General features: G+C 53.8%; 1 protein-coding gene across 1 annotated transcript; it reads right to left on the bottom strand.

Annotated features, from left to right (window-relative positions):
• Positions 1 to 4,978: 4,978 nt before the first annotated feature.
• Positions 4,979 to 14,158, bottom strand: POP4 (POP4 homolog, ribonuclease P/MRP subunit). Its single transcript, XM_012929805.3, has 7 exons — positions 13,992 to 14,158; positions 11,839 to 11,891; positions 10,350 to 10,573; positions 8,955 to 9,032; positions 8,722 to 8,783; positions 7,170 to 7,271; positions 4,979 to 5,754 (listed from the first exon to the last, which is right to left on the bottom strand). The coding sequence occupies exons 1-7, from the start codon at positions 13,996 to 13,998 to the stop codon at positions 5,618 to 5,620; spliced, it is 663 nt and encodes a 220-aa protein (XP_012785259.2). The 5' UTR covers positions 13,999 to 14,158; the 3' UTR covers positions 4,979 to 5,617.
• Positions 14,159 to 14,479: the final 321 nt, after the last annotated feature.

Raw genomic sequence — 14,479 nt, 5'->3', positions numbered from 1 at the left:
ACTGCCTCCTAATGCATCCAGTGTGTTAGCAGAAAGCAAGAGGGTCAGCACCAAGAACCACACATTCTGAAAAGCAGACATCTCCAGTGGTGGCTTAACCAGCTGTGCCACACCTCCCCCGTAGCTTTTTTGATCTCCACCTGGTTGGTGGAGATGTTGGTGGGCGGTTCTCTTCATTCCCTCAAAGTTGCCCCACCTGGGCAGGCACGCCACAAACAACAGCACCTGCTAAGCCAGGATGACCCAGGATGCTGAGTCCTACGTGGAAGAGGCGTAGGAGAGTCCGAGATGGAGCTCGGGGGCGCTTCCAACATCTGAAGCTTACTTTCACTCTTACCAACGGCATTAAAAGGATGAATGTGCTAACATTTAATCCAGTCATGGCACAAACAGGTAAGTGCTCAGATTGAAATAGTGCCCTGGGATGGGCTTCCCACCCCCCATGGCTGAGCCCTGGTGGCTTTTAAGAGACACAGAGATGAACACACTTGCTCCCTGCCTCTTGTCCTGAGCCTCTTGTCATGGGATTCGACTAGCAGGAATGCCATCACCAGAGAACTTGACCTTGAGCCCCGGAAACTGTGAGCTCCGTGAAGCTTTTATAAGGTGGGCTGCCTCAGGTGCTCCGTTGCAGTAACAAGGACCTGCCTAACGGGCACTGCAAGGGGGAAGGTAGCAGGAATCTGGGTCACAGAGCGGGTCTTGGGAGGGAGGAATGATTAAGCAAGCGCTCACACTCACAGAAGGCAGGCTGAGCGAGACACAGAACTGAGGCTGACAGACAAGGGGCAGCCATCCAGTAAGAGATTTTCTGACACAGGCCAGAACAAATCAATCAACTACTCCAGCCATATGTTGGCAGTGAAAACTGGGCAAAAAGAGACTCTAAGATGGACTATGTCAATCAGCGCATTCTGCAGCGACCTCATCATGCTTGGAACGGCGAGACTGGCAGCAATTCATAACTGCTGAACTATCAAAACCACCTGAGCAAGACCCTCAGAGCATGCCCCTTATCAGGGACCTGGGATGGGTGGGAGACTGGGTGGGGCTTCTCCCCTTACCTCCCCCTTTACCTCAGATACAGGAAAAAAACAACGTGGAAATAATAGTCTTACCCACTTTCCCGTAACTCTTGAACCTTTGTGCCATAATTAACTATGTAAAGATTGTCAAAAATAAAGAAAAAAAAAAAAAAGAGATTTTTGGTGGAGCCGTGAAGGTAGAAGTTTCTATTTCAACCCATCTCACCAATGCCATCTACCCGCTAGCACCAATTCAACCCTGTGCTGGTCTGTTCCTTGTCATGTGACCCATGCTCTGGTGTCTGGGACTCTCTGGATGTGGTCCTGTATCTTCTGCCACCTTCCTCCCTTCCCATCCCTACCCCTCCTCCCAATCCAGAAGTCAGGCCAGGATACTTCTTTTTTTTTATTTTTTTTTTTTTTTTATTTTTATTACAAAGTCAGATATACTGAGAGGAGGAGAGATAAAGAGGAAGTGGAGCTGCCGGGATTAGAACCAGCAGCCATATGGGATCAAGGCAAGGACCTTAGCCACTAGGCCACCCTGCCAAGCCCAGGCCAGGATACTTCTTCACAGGTATGAGACGCTGGCTCTGAGAGCCACGTCCAGTGGCTAGATAGTGGCATAGCCTTGGGCCAAAGTTGGCCAACACAGGGCAATGGAACTCCACCTGGCACCTGCCCACGCTGGACCTCGCCCTGATACTCCTGTGTTCATCCTGTCTCTGTGCCTATCTACGTAGCCCTATTCGTCCTTCACAGCTCAGGAAAAATTACCAAGAATGTGACTGAGTCTAATTTTAATTTGTCTAGCACTCTTGTTAATGATGTCTATTTAAGACATCCATTAAAGGCCCATGAGGTTAATTAAATGGACAATTCTAATACGGCTCTATTAGAACCCCCCTCTATTAAATTAATATTATAGACATTTAACAGATGTCTTAATTAGTCATTATAGCTAAGAAATGCAAACTAAATCAAAGCTAAAGCCATTGTCCAGAAACAAGGCTTTTAACCATAATTTATGGCTTTTTGGAGGAATGTTGATGTTTACTCTTCAGAACCTGAGAGATCATTGTTTGATGATCTTTTCCAGCATCCAGAAATGCTGGCCCAAGAGTCTCTGATCTTCAATCACAGCCCAGATGTCAGAGCTGGAGGAGACTTTAGGCACCATCTGGAGTCCACCATCGTCAAACATCAGTGAGGGAAGGCAGCAGCTGGGGTCTTAGATAAACTCGCAGCTCTCTGGGTCCTTCTCCAGGGCCTGACTCAGCAGGCCCACAGTGCATCCCAGGGTCTGGCTGCTTCAGAATTTCACCCCACACTGTACTGCAGAAAGCTTCAGAACCTCATTCCAGAACTGGACTCAGTCACATGGTGTCACTGAAGCCCAAGGCTTTAGGCGTGGCTGGAAAGATCAGCACAATTTGACATCAGCCCTCATGGATCAGCAGTTCCTGCCATGTCTCCCTTCCCACGAGACTGGGCAGCAGTTTAGGCGACTCCTGTGGGTTGCAGCCTGGCAGCCACACACTGCCTTCCAATTCTTCCCCTGTCTGGCGCAGGCGCTCACAAGCCTTCCTGATCTCCTTGGTGGCTTTGCAGGCTCCTGCATAAGCCCTGGCGAGACCTTGCCCTTCACGGCTCCACAGCTATCCCCCCAGGAGCCTCCTCTGCTCTGCCTACCTGTGTGCTCACTCCCTCTGGATCACGTTTGGCTCAGCGGGAAGGGTGGAAGAGCTTGGTTATTTGCAAACATGAAGGGAAATCTAGCAAGCCCAGGGCTCTGGATATGGGGGGGAGCAGCTCTGAGCCTAGGTTGCTGTGTGATCGAGTCACAGCATCCGGGCTGGGTACTAAAGCCATCCTGCGCTTTTCTGGCCACCATGGACTGAACTGTGGCCCTCCAATTATGTGGAAGTTGCAGCCCCCACAATGGGGGTGTCTTTACGGCAATAACTGAAGGTTAAAAGAGGTCTTGACAGACCAGGACTGGTGGGCTTTTAAGAGGAAGAGGGACCTGAGCACAGAGCAAAGGTAGTGTGTATGCTGACACAGGGAGAAGCAGCATTTGCAGGCCAGAAGCGAGGTCTGCCTAGAACCCAACCTCCAAAACTGTGGGAAGGTCATTTTACGGCAGCCGAGCAGCCTGACGATGGCCATGACTCATGCTGCCCTCACTTCCTCTCCAGGGGCTGCGGCCTGAGCTCTGGGGTCTGCTCTGCACAGAGGTCCTGGGGACCAAGAAAGGCCCTCTCACCCTGGCAGCTTCCTGCACCCACCTCCTCTGCTCGGGCCTCACCGGCACCTTCGCAGGGCATGAAGGCTATAGGAGGCAGACTGGGCTCCATCTCACGTGGGCCTCAGGTCCAACAGGGTCCTGTTACTTGGGTGGAGGAGATGGGAGATTGTTCAGCAAAGTGCCATGTTACTGTACATGATATGCCTACGGGGTTGGCATTGTAGCACATGCGTTAAGCCTCTGCTTGTAAGGTCAGCATCCTGCATCAGAGCACCAGTCCAAGTTGGGCTGCTCTACTTGCTCAGCTTTGCCATGTACAGTGCCCTGCTCGGCTCCCTTCCCTTGCTTTGCACAGACCTGGAGGCCTCGGGGGAGGGTGCATGGGAACAATGGGATGTCCTAGAAACACATGTGCCACAGCAGTAGCTTGGCCACAGGAGCATGTGTGCCACAGATGTGCCACAGCAGCAGCTTGGCGGCAGGATGGTATTCTCGCCAAGTTCCCTACAGGTCTACACAGGAAATAGTGCTCACATAGAGCCTTGCGCCTGGGCCAGATGAAAAGCAGATTTCACATTGCAAGTGGTACCAACAACTTCTCTGGAAAGCAAGTGCGTATTTACACAACATGGGGTGCTTTTCACATGGCAGGGTATGGAAAGGCAGCGTGTTGGGAAGTTAGAGCACCTTTGCGGCTACGAATGGGGCCTGTTCAAGACAGCTGGAGTGGAAGCCACTTCCCACAGAGGACTGAGACTCCCTCAGCAGCAGGCCAGGTACTAAAGGGACCACAGGATGTACTTCACAGCACTCCTTCTCGTCCTTGCTGCCACCCTGCTGCTAAAGCATAGCTCTGGAGCCAGGCTATGGGTTCAACCCCATGTACACAGTCTGTGAGGCCTTGGGAGGACAGCGCTTGGAGTCTGTGTCTGGCAAAATGAGGGTCACACTCCACAGTGCAGTTGTTGAACCAGGAGATCACGTCCCAGGTGATGCTGAGGCCTGAGCTCCACCCGCACCCCAGTGACGACGCCTATGTGGTAAGTGGGGGCAGCACCGAGTTGCCTTGGGGACACCCGGGGAGCAGTTGACACCACGCACAGAGGGAGGCAGGGCCAACCCTCCAGGTGCACACTGGGCCCTGAGGAAGTAGAGAGGTACAGCTGGGCCTCCCTGCTCTCCTGCCAACAAAAACGTCAGGGCTCTCACATCCCTTCTCTGCCCAGTGTTCCGCTTCAGTGAGGAGCCTGAGAGACAGATGCTGGGACTGTAAAGCCTCTGGCATCACTGCTTCTTGCAGTATGAGGAAAAGCTTGTGAGAGAAGCCCTGGCTGCAGGACTTGCAGACACCTGTTTCTCAAAGCTAAGGGCCAGTGGCCCTTCTGAGCCATGTTTCTGACCATCGCGGCTCACCCTAACAAAGACCTCATTCCATCACTGACCTGTTTTCATGTTGATCCTGAACTAAAGGGCCTCGTCTACAGCCTCACAGACACATTGGCACATGGAGCTAGAGCAAGACTGAAAAAGCCACACATTTTGGTAGCAAAAATAGAACCAAGATGTGAAAAGGTGCTACTTTGGGGGACTGTGGCTTTCCTAGCAAGCCACCCCCCGAAGGGCTGCAGCACCCGTCTTACAGGCGGCCCACCTCTGGGGTCCTGCTCCTTCTGCCTGTTAGCAGAACAACCAGTGACGAGCACAACTAGATGTGGCATCTTGTCTATTTGGCCCATCTCGGCTCGAATTCCTGAGGTGACCACGCCCAAGCCATCTAGCATCTACCCCATTTCTGAAATAGCAAAGTAAACTGTGGCTAACTAGGTCGAGAGCTCAGGAACAGCAAGGGTTTGGAGAAGCATGTCAGACACGCTGGGCCACCCTGACACACGGTGCCTGGTGGTAGGTGATTCCAGAAATGGCAAAAAGCACCATTCCGGTGGCAACTTTGGGTTCTCTTCCCTTCCAGGCTGGTGTTGTGAATAGCAGGGAGACTTCTCTACGTCCAGTCTGTTTATGCCAACATGAGTGCCTCACTATGAAACAACTAACTCTCCATAAGACACAGGGCAATGTGAAGTACAAGGACCCTAAGAACCCCAGGCTTCCAGTCAATCAGTCTTCGCTCTCCATGGGGGCAACGCAGAATGGAGACCATCTAGAAATAGGAATTCCTCCGCTTCCTTTCTCCCACCATACCCTGCGTGGCGTCCCTTGTTGTTTAATTAAATGTCCTTAAGTCTCATTTTCACAGGCGGGATAGGGTCCAGAACCAGAGTATCCTGACTGCAAGGTGGGCGTTCGGGGTGTTTCCGGTTCTCAGCTGCTACAGGTAGCACGGCACTCACAGGTCAATGGTCCCCTTTGCTTTGAATTTCTTTGCAGACCGCTCACTTGACCGCAGCTGGAATTTGCTCCCGTAAATGTAGGAAATAAAACCATCTATTTCCACAGTGAATACACAGTTTAGCTTGGGGATAACTGAAAAAAAAAAAGAGAGAAAAAAAATGAGAGGTGCAAGAAACCCTGTTTACCTTTACGTCATGGTACAACAAAGCCATGTCAGTGTCCCGTGTGGGGGCTGGCTGCTCCCCTCCCAATCCAGCCAATCCAGTTCCCCGCTAACAGCTGAGGAGGAGCAGCAGAGGATGGCCCAAGTGCTTGGGCCGCTGCCACCCATCTGGGAGACCCACAAGAAGCTCCTAGCTTTGGCATGGCCAGAGCTAGTCGTTGTGGCCACCTAGGGAGCAAATCAGCAGACGGAAGCTCTCTCTCTCCCTGTCTCTCTGTAGCTCTTTCAAATATGAGAAAGATCCTATAAGAGCATTTGGTGTAGTGGTTAAGGTGTCATTTGTAGCTCCCAGAGTCAACACTGAAGTGCCTGGACTTGAGTTCTGGCTCTGCTTCCAATCCAGGTTCCTGCTCATGAGCACTGTGGAAGGCAGCAGTGATGGTTCAAGCGCAAGGGCCCCAACCACGCAAGTGGGAGATCCAGAGTGGGTTCCGAGATCCTGACTGTGGCCTGGCCTAGCCTCAGCTGTTGTGGTCATGTGTGGAGTGAAGCAGTTGGCGGAGGCTTTCACTCTTCCAAGTAAAGTGAAAATGGGGAAGATAATGTATACTTTTTGAAGACTCCTTGTATTATTCATAAAAAAGAAATAAGATAATAAGAACTGAGGAAACCCCAAAGCAGCACCACCAGGACTGTCTGCGACTACTCATGTTCCAGATATAACTCAGCCTCATTTTCAGAGCCAAAGGCTATGAACCAAAGTTCCAGAATCGGAACTTGCCAGGATGCTCCGCAAGCAGGTTTTTTCATGTAACCTTTAGCTGTGCCCATGGCCTGGGCTCAGTGGGGCAGGAGGAACTCTCACACCATTTCCTGAAGCAGAAGAACATCTAGGGACATGGACAGCAGCAGTAAGCAAAATCGTACTCTAAAATTAAAGTTAAAAAAAAAAAAACAAAACCCTGCAGCTATTGTTGGAAGCCTCTGGCCTTGTGTGAGAATCCGGAGACCACAGTGTGCCTGTCAGAGCACTGCTGGCCACCAACAGACCTTGAGTATCACCACCAAGGGCACAGCTGCTGGGGCTCGGGCATCAGCACTGCCCTGGCTTCCTCCTCGGCTCTCCTGGGGGGCAGCGGGCTTTGGCTCAGACAGGACCCCAGATGGACCCAGGCCTCTTAGGGCATGGCCATGCCGTTCTTTCTCTGGCTGGGACTACTAGCTGTGCGCACTGCTGCCTCTGTGGAAAGCCCTGGGTGAGGGAATGGCGCCGCAGGCTGCGATGCTGCTACTCAGGAAACCAAACTCATTCCCAGAGCCTTCAGGCAAGCGGAAGGGAGTAGCTGGGAGCTCCTCCCCGCCTGCCCTCACACAGGGCTCCTACCTTTCAGGCGATCTTCCTTGGTGATAATCTTGAAGACATGCTTTGTTTCCTGGAGAAGGATTCCTGTGACACCCACATATGAGGGGCATTTGGATTTTGTGACTGAAAAGAAAAAGACAGTGCGAGGCTCAGGTCTCTGGTGCCAGGGGAACCTTGGTTCAGGGTGCTGGTGCCACCTGGTGAGCCTCAGAGGGCAGAGGCTCCCTAGCTGGGAAGGCGCCGCACCGGGTGAGACCCTAGCTGCCAACCCCTTGCCCCATGCTGCCGTCTCTGGCTTGGCCTGACTGCATGTGCTCTCAGAGCTGACGGTCCCCAGCCCCTGGGAAGGACGCTGCGGCCTGGAGGTCAGGGCTATACCCAACACCCTCAGGGCCATCTGGCTGTCCTGAGGGACGCAAGAATCACTTGCAGAGTCTGCACGAGCACCGTCCACAACACACTCCCCGTCCTGCCACAGTCACCCGGCTGCACTGATGAGAGGCGGGTCCCAGCACAGGCAGCAGGCCCTCAGCTGTCCGGTCCTTGCCTATACATTGTCAAGACATGCCCTGAGCACATCCTGGGTGCTTGGGTCACAGCCCTGAATGTCGCAGTCCGGGAGCCTGCCCTAATGGAGTGGACTTCTGATGGGGGCAGCAAGAGGTGTGCAGGACACCGTGGACTGTCGCAGTAAGTGTCAAGAAGATAGGGATAGGGGAGTGTGCAGAGGCGACGGCCTTTAGGATGGGCTTGTCCTTGGGAAGAGCAACATCTGAGGAGGAATCCATGGAGTAGACACACAGGCACTGGGGCAAGGCCCAGCCTGCTGCGAGAAGCATGGAGGAGCCAGCGTGGTTGGCCCTCTGGCCATGGCACTGGGGCCTTCTAAACCACAGGAAGCGGCCAGGATTTTACATGGGGGCAGTTGTCAGGGAGTTCAAAGGGAGGAAGGGCATGGCCTGATTTCTGCCGTAGGGAGAGGACTGGTGTGTGAGCCAGGGTAGGGCCAGGGGCTTCTGCGGGCATCCAGAGATGCTAGGGCCTTGTATTCAGGTGCCCAGAGCTGGGGTCAGGAAGGAAGATGCTGTCACGCTTCCCAGCCTTGTGGCTCATGCAGGCAGAGTAAACAGGGGTACCGCCAGGAGAGGTGGGGGAGCCAGGGGTGCAACTGAGAGTCTGATGCCCACAGCACATGTCAATGCAGGGGGAGTTCAGGTAAGGTCTAGGCTGCACATCTCAACTTGGGAGCTGCCAGTCACTGTTGACAGGCGAAAGCATGGCACAGGATGAAAGGGCCTCTGTGTGTTCAGGGTGAGAGTCAGCAGCTGCTGGCCTGTGTGGGCACCCACGGAAACCCTGTGTGAAGGTATGGAGAGACCATTCGGCTTCCGTCCAACCAGCAGTCTGACCAGCTAAAGCAGCTGCCCTCAACTCCAGCCCTCGCTGCTGTGATGTAGGCATGTCTCCAGGAGTCCATGGCCAGTAACAGGCTTCGCAATGCAACCCAAGCATCGTGCTGCCACTGAGTGATAGTTGCAGCATCTGGACGGCCATGTGGTCTTAGGTAAATTACCTGAAATAATAGCTCCATGAAGATCTGCCTTTAACAGCTTGGCTTGAATCATCTGGGGCTGCCTACAAAGCAAACAGAAGTCCCTAGTTTACAGCATGATAAGGAATCTGAGAGCAACAAATGAGCCCGCACATTTCTGCAGCTAGGCAGTAAGACTCCTCGGCCCCAAGGCTGCATTTACAAGATCTAAGGCTAAGTGTGTCCCAAAGAGCAAGGCTTCAGAAACGACTCACGTGTCGGGCTTGAGACCGTTGCACAGGTCCCGGATATACTGCTTCCAGAGCTCATGTAGAGGGAGAAAGAGACTGTACCTGTGAGCAGTAAAACAGGTACAGGCAAGGAGTCAGGCATTCGTGAACGCAGGATTTTAACACTCAAACAGCACAAAGCTTGGTTTGGCGCCACCAACAGTGGCCTGGGATCCCCTGGGACTGGGTGCCTAGCACAGCTCCACAGTCTGCCGTCTGACTGAAGTAAGCAGCTTCACTTCTGCTTACGGGGAAAATTTCCTGAGACTAAGCTTCTTACTACCAAGGAAAGCAAGGCGTGGCTCTTTGCTGCCTCACACCACTATCCTTCCTGAGGGCTGGATGTAGCCACAATGGCTGGAGCTCAAGTAGACATCTTCGACCATGAGGACCATACAATGAGGCGATGCCTGGGTCGCTGATGGCTGTGGGCCTGCTGCCACACCAGCTCAAGGTGGAGTTCACTGGACTTCGTATCATGAGGAGTAAACTTCAGCCACGCTTATATCACTGCTATTTCGAGTGTTCAGACCCATGAAGTGGACCCAAGTAAGCCGTCAGTGAACAGGCGCTGCTAGCTTTCATGCAGGTACCTGCATTGGGTAGCAGATCTGTCTGGAGGCTGAATGAGCAGGTGGGAGGGCCCCCAAAGGCCTCCCTCTGAGGCTGTCACCCTGTCTGACAGGAAGCCCGCTAACACGAAGCCACAGGTCAGAGAAGTGAGAATCAGAGCTCAAATCCACAGTGAGCTCTGGGTGGAGGATCTCAGGGAGGAGGCGAGGGCAGGCGGTGGCCCTCCCCCAAAGGGAGCCCAGATTACTCTGTCGGGCTGGTCACGGGCAGAATGGCATACTTTGAATTTTCTGGGGAGACTATCTGGCTCTAGATCTCTGAGCAAAGGCTACACACAGTCCTGAGACACGCAAACAGGACTGCAGCCAGGAGAGGTGGGATGTGGGCCAGTGGGAGGAAGACACGAGGCAGCCCTCTCTGAAGCTTCCCAAGTGTGTAGGCATCATCTTCTCTGGCAATAAAATTCCAGTGGGTAATCCTGTCCGGTGCTATTAAAAGCTCCTAAGAGTTATATATTAAGAAATATCAGCTCCTTTTTTCTAAGAAAGCTGAGACAAACATCCTGTTGCCATGGGCAACAGACTCACTGATGGTACTGGTCTGTTAGTTATGCCTAGGACAGAGCCAAACAGAGCTCTGCATGTCACCAAGCCTTGTTGGAACAAGGCTGGCCCAGAATTCAAATTGGTAAAGGAAGGCTGCCCCCTTGTGGCAGACGGCAGAAAGGCTGCCTGCTCGGGAAGCTGGCTCCCCTCCTGAACACTTGGGCCCAGCAGTGGGCACTGCCGGCAGAGAGGCTGGGCTTACCTCTGCTGCTCTGGTTTAATGTCAAAGAGCCGCAGATCCCTCCTCTGCCTGGCAGACAGACCTTTGGATTTCTTCTTCTTATCCCTTTTCTTCCAGCGGGTGAAGTACTCCAGGACCACGGCCTTGCGATGCAGCTGGTTCTCCCGGGCCTGCTGGCTCATGCCGGGCGTGCTCCGCTTCAGGAAGGCCTTCACGAAAGCCTCGGCCCGCTGGGCTCCCAGGTGCTGCGTGGAGATGAGGCTGTTCTAGTGTGGGACCCCCAGGACCCCAGGTACACACAGGATGGGCTGCTTGAACTAACCCATCTGCCTACCCTCCGACACTCACATCAACTCTCTGCCAAGTGCTTGCCATCCACAACCGCCAAGCTGTCACATCTCTATGCCTATTCAATGACTGTTGGCCACACAAATGCCAACTTCCTGTCTTGCTCCTCTGAGGTTTCTCTGATGAGGATAACATTTTTTTTCATTTGGAAGCAGACCTGGGAGGCTTGCCTCAGCCGTGAGGGGTGTGACGCCTAACACCAGTGTGAACAGCAGGAAGCCGGTGCTCCCGGCTAGGCCGAGCTCCTGCTGCCACTGAGTGCCTGCTGGCTTTGAGTTCCCAGTCCTGTGGCCCTGGCTTGACTCTGTGCCCACAGCCCAGAGGCAGCAGCTACCAGGTGCCCCTTGGCCTGTGCTCTGGGCGGGAGTGAATGGGCACAGACTCTGAGAGGACTTGGGACACCCTAACTCCATGACTGTGAGTGAGTCCTGTACCCCACCAGCATCACTGGCCATCAAGCTGGAGTTGCAGCAATCTGCAGCTCCCACAGCCCTGGCCCTGCTCCTTGCGGAGGCCTGCCGCCTGGCCGGCGCCTTTCCTAGGCCTGATTATATCACCCAGGCTGTGCACACAGTCTGAGAGCAAGCCGTCCCTGGGGACTGAGTACAAAGCCCTTCCCTCCCCTCCTGGACCAAGGGAGGCAGGAGGCCTCAGGGCAGCTCACAGTAGGCACAGCATCTGTGTCTGTTCCAGTTTAACTTTACATGTGAAAGACAAGTTCATGCAACATCAACATGATCACTACTTCTAAGTATATCAGGAGTCCCTCTCAAGGGGCAGCCACAGAAAGGTCTGCTGCTCGTTCAGACTCTCCAAGCCACAGGTGGAAACTCTGTGCAAGTGACAAAGGATGCTGCGGCCTCAGCATGCAAGCTGCAAATCCCACTTAGGGAACAGGACTTTGTGTAACAAGGGCAAACAAGGGCTCCCCAGGGCAGGTCTCAGCTGGGCCTGGACTGGGAGACAACACATGAAGTCTCTCCCAGGTTATCAAACCTGACTTTGGCACTGGGATAAAGAGGCTGCTAAGTGAGGCAGGTCCCCAGAACATCACAGTCTGGCCATGCCTGATGTGGGAGAGGACAGCTGAGCCGCAACCCAAAGGAGTCAGCCTTGCCATCACCTCCCAGGATGCTCTCACACCTTCAGTCCACATCCTTACCTCAACGTCACATTCTTTCCCCTCTTTCTGAGGTAGGCCATGGTAGACTATATCTGCAGGAGAAAAAAAAAGGTGTGGTTATGAGATCCGGTTCACCTAGGCAGGAAGTGCAAAGCACCAATGTGTCACCCCAGAAGACCCAAGGCTGTGGTTTCAAGGGTGCCTCACAGGAAGCCGGGGTTGTGGTGCACTGGGTGAGGCTGCCACCTGTGACACTGGCGTCCTATACACCTGTACACCTCACCACTCCACTTCCTACCCAGCTCCCTGCTACGGGAAAAGAGGTGGAAGCCGGCCACGTGTCTAGGGAAATCTGAGTGACGCTCCTGGTTCCTCAGCCCACATCCGTCCTGGCCCTTGCGACCACCTGGGGAGGTGGGAACAATCTCTCTCTGTGCTTTCTCTCCTGTAACTTTGAAATAAATAAATTAGTTTTTTTTTTTTCCAAAGGGTGCCTCTAGAATTTTAAGGGCAAAAGAACTTTGGGATCTTACTAAAGTGTGGATTTTAGGTACCCATCCCCAAATTCTGCATTTCTAAGGAGTCTGAAGATGCTACTGCAGGTGTGTGGATCATAAAGTACCAAAACCCTAAGCTTGAAAGTTGCTAATGCAGTGGCTCATTTAAAATTGTGTATGGCCCTGGCGCGCTAGCCTAGTGGCTAAAATCCTTGTCTTGTACGTGCCAGGATCCCGTATGGGTGCCAGTTCATGTCCCGGAAGCCCCACTTCCCATCCAGCTCCCTCCTTGTGGCCTGGGAAAGCAGTAGAGGATGGCCCAAAGCTTTGGGACCCTGCACCGGTATGGCAGACCTGGAAGAAACTCCTGGGGCTTCAGATCAGCGCAGCCCCAGTCATTGCAGCCACTTGCAGAGTGAATCAGCGAATGAAAGATATTTCTGTTTCTCCTCCTCTCTGTACATGTGCCTTTCTAATAAAAAATAAATCTTTAAAAAAAAAAAGATAAAGCTATAGCTGCCGAGGATACGTGCTGGAAACCTTCTATTTCATTGAATGTAAGATGTTTAAACAATATTTTTCACATTTTAGTAACAATGTAGAAATGCATGTCCTGAAATTGGATGGTGTCCTGAACTGATAAAACACAGCAGGTCCTTCTTCAGGCTCAAAATACATATTCATCAGTGTGGTTTCAATTTCTGAAAGCATACATCCTCTTGTTTCTTACTCACTTGGTCTAAGAAAGAAAGAAAACCGTGGCCTGGCAACAGTACTGTGTGAATGGTAAGAAGGGGACAAGGTGGGGCTTCAAGACCCAAAGACCGGAAAACCTGCTAACTGCTTCACAAATCCCATCTGCGCTCTCCACGTCCTGCGCGCACGTCTGACCAAGCAAACCCAGGGGTTCTCACGCGTCCTGCGCGCACGTCTGACCAAGCAAACCCCGCGGCTCTGGGTTTTGTAGTCTCATTCCTCAGCTGGAATATGCGGATTACAAAGCAGGTAGCAACCTGGCAGGGTCTTCCCAGGGGTGACTGCCGGTCAGAGCGGTCTAGATTCGGATCTGGGATCCTTTCTGTAACATTACTCATCTAACCCTTGTTGAACACTAGCTACCTGCCAGACACGATTAAAAACTATGCATGTGGGCCTGGCGCGATAGCCTAGCGGCTAAAGTCCTCGCTTTGAACACACCGGGATCCCATATGGGCACAGTCATGTCCCAGATGCCCTGCTTCCCATCCAGCTCTCTGCCTGTGGCCTGGGAAAGCAGTCGAGGATGGCCCGAAGCCTTGGGACCTCCACCCGCGTGGGGGACCCGGAGGAGGCTCTTGGCTTCGGATCGGCTCAGCTGTGGGTAGTGGACCAGAGGATGGAAGATTTTCCTCTCTGTATATCCGACTTTCCAATACAAATAAATACATCTTTTTTAAAAAGCCCGGAAGCTCTGACAATCTTGCCAATTTGTTCGCACGGACCGGGAGCCGGGACAGCACCAGCCCCTCGGGGAGCAGCACCCGAGCCCCGGCCACGCGCGTTCCGGGCTCCCGGCGACCGTCCGGGAGGAGCAAAGAGCTGCTCTCCGTCCCCTGCGGCCACGGGCGGCACAAGGCCCCGGCCCTGCACGGCGCCAGCCCGCCACAGCCCCGGCCCTGCACCGTCCCGGCCCTGCACGGCCCCGAGCTCGCTTACTCTTCATTCTGCAGCCCTTCCGGTGCGCTCTGATGACGTCTCCGTCAGGTGTCGTCACGCCCGCCCCTTTTCCCCACGTTGGCCGGCAGCTCTTTTCACCGCAGCCTCCCTCGTGGGGTACAAGGCTCCTTTGCACCCAAGTCCACACGATCCGATACGCCAACGTCTACACTCGCTCCTACAGCCAGCGGGGTTGGGGTTCGGAAATGGCGCCTGCCGTGACGTCACGACGCGCGCCCAGCGGGCGGCGCATGCGCTCCAGGGCGGACTGAGTGCGGCGCTGGGTGCTGGCAGCGGACCGGGCAATGGTGGTGGGCTTAGGGCGGGAGGATGCTCAAGTGCGACAATCCGCTCTGAGGAGGACCCGAGGGAAGGTGGCTTTGGGAGGGGCGCTGTGGGGTCGCTGCCGCTGCTGTGCCGGCGGCCACGGTTCCGGTCTTGGAGGGATTCGCCGCTCCCCTCTTTCCGCCCTTGCCTGGGACCTCAGG

This window comes from Ochotona princeps, chromosome 16, assembly GCF_030435755.1.
Source record: "Ochotona princeps isolate mOchPri1 chromosome 16, mOchPri1.hap1, whole genome shotgun sequence".
Classification (NCBI taxonomy): Eukaryota; Metazoa; Chordata; class Mammalia; order Lagomorpha; family Ochotonidae; genus Ochotona; species Ochotona princeps.
This window is presented reverse-complemented; position numbering and strand designations above follow the sequence as displayed.

Bases quoted from the DNA above. Each gene is read 5' to 3' on its own strand.
- POP4 (XM_012929805.3), bottom strand. The intron at 10,574-11,838 runs GTAAGGATGTGG...ATCTCCACGCAG, and splicing joins GGAAAGAATGTGACGTTGAG to CACCTGGGAGCCCAGCGGGC. The intron at 7,272-8,721 runs GTAATTTACCTA...TTTTCTTTTCAG, and splicing joins TCATGGAGCTATTATTTCAG to TCACAAAATCCAAATGCCCC.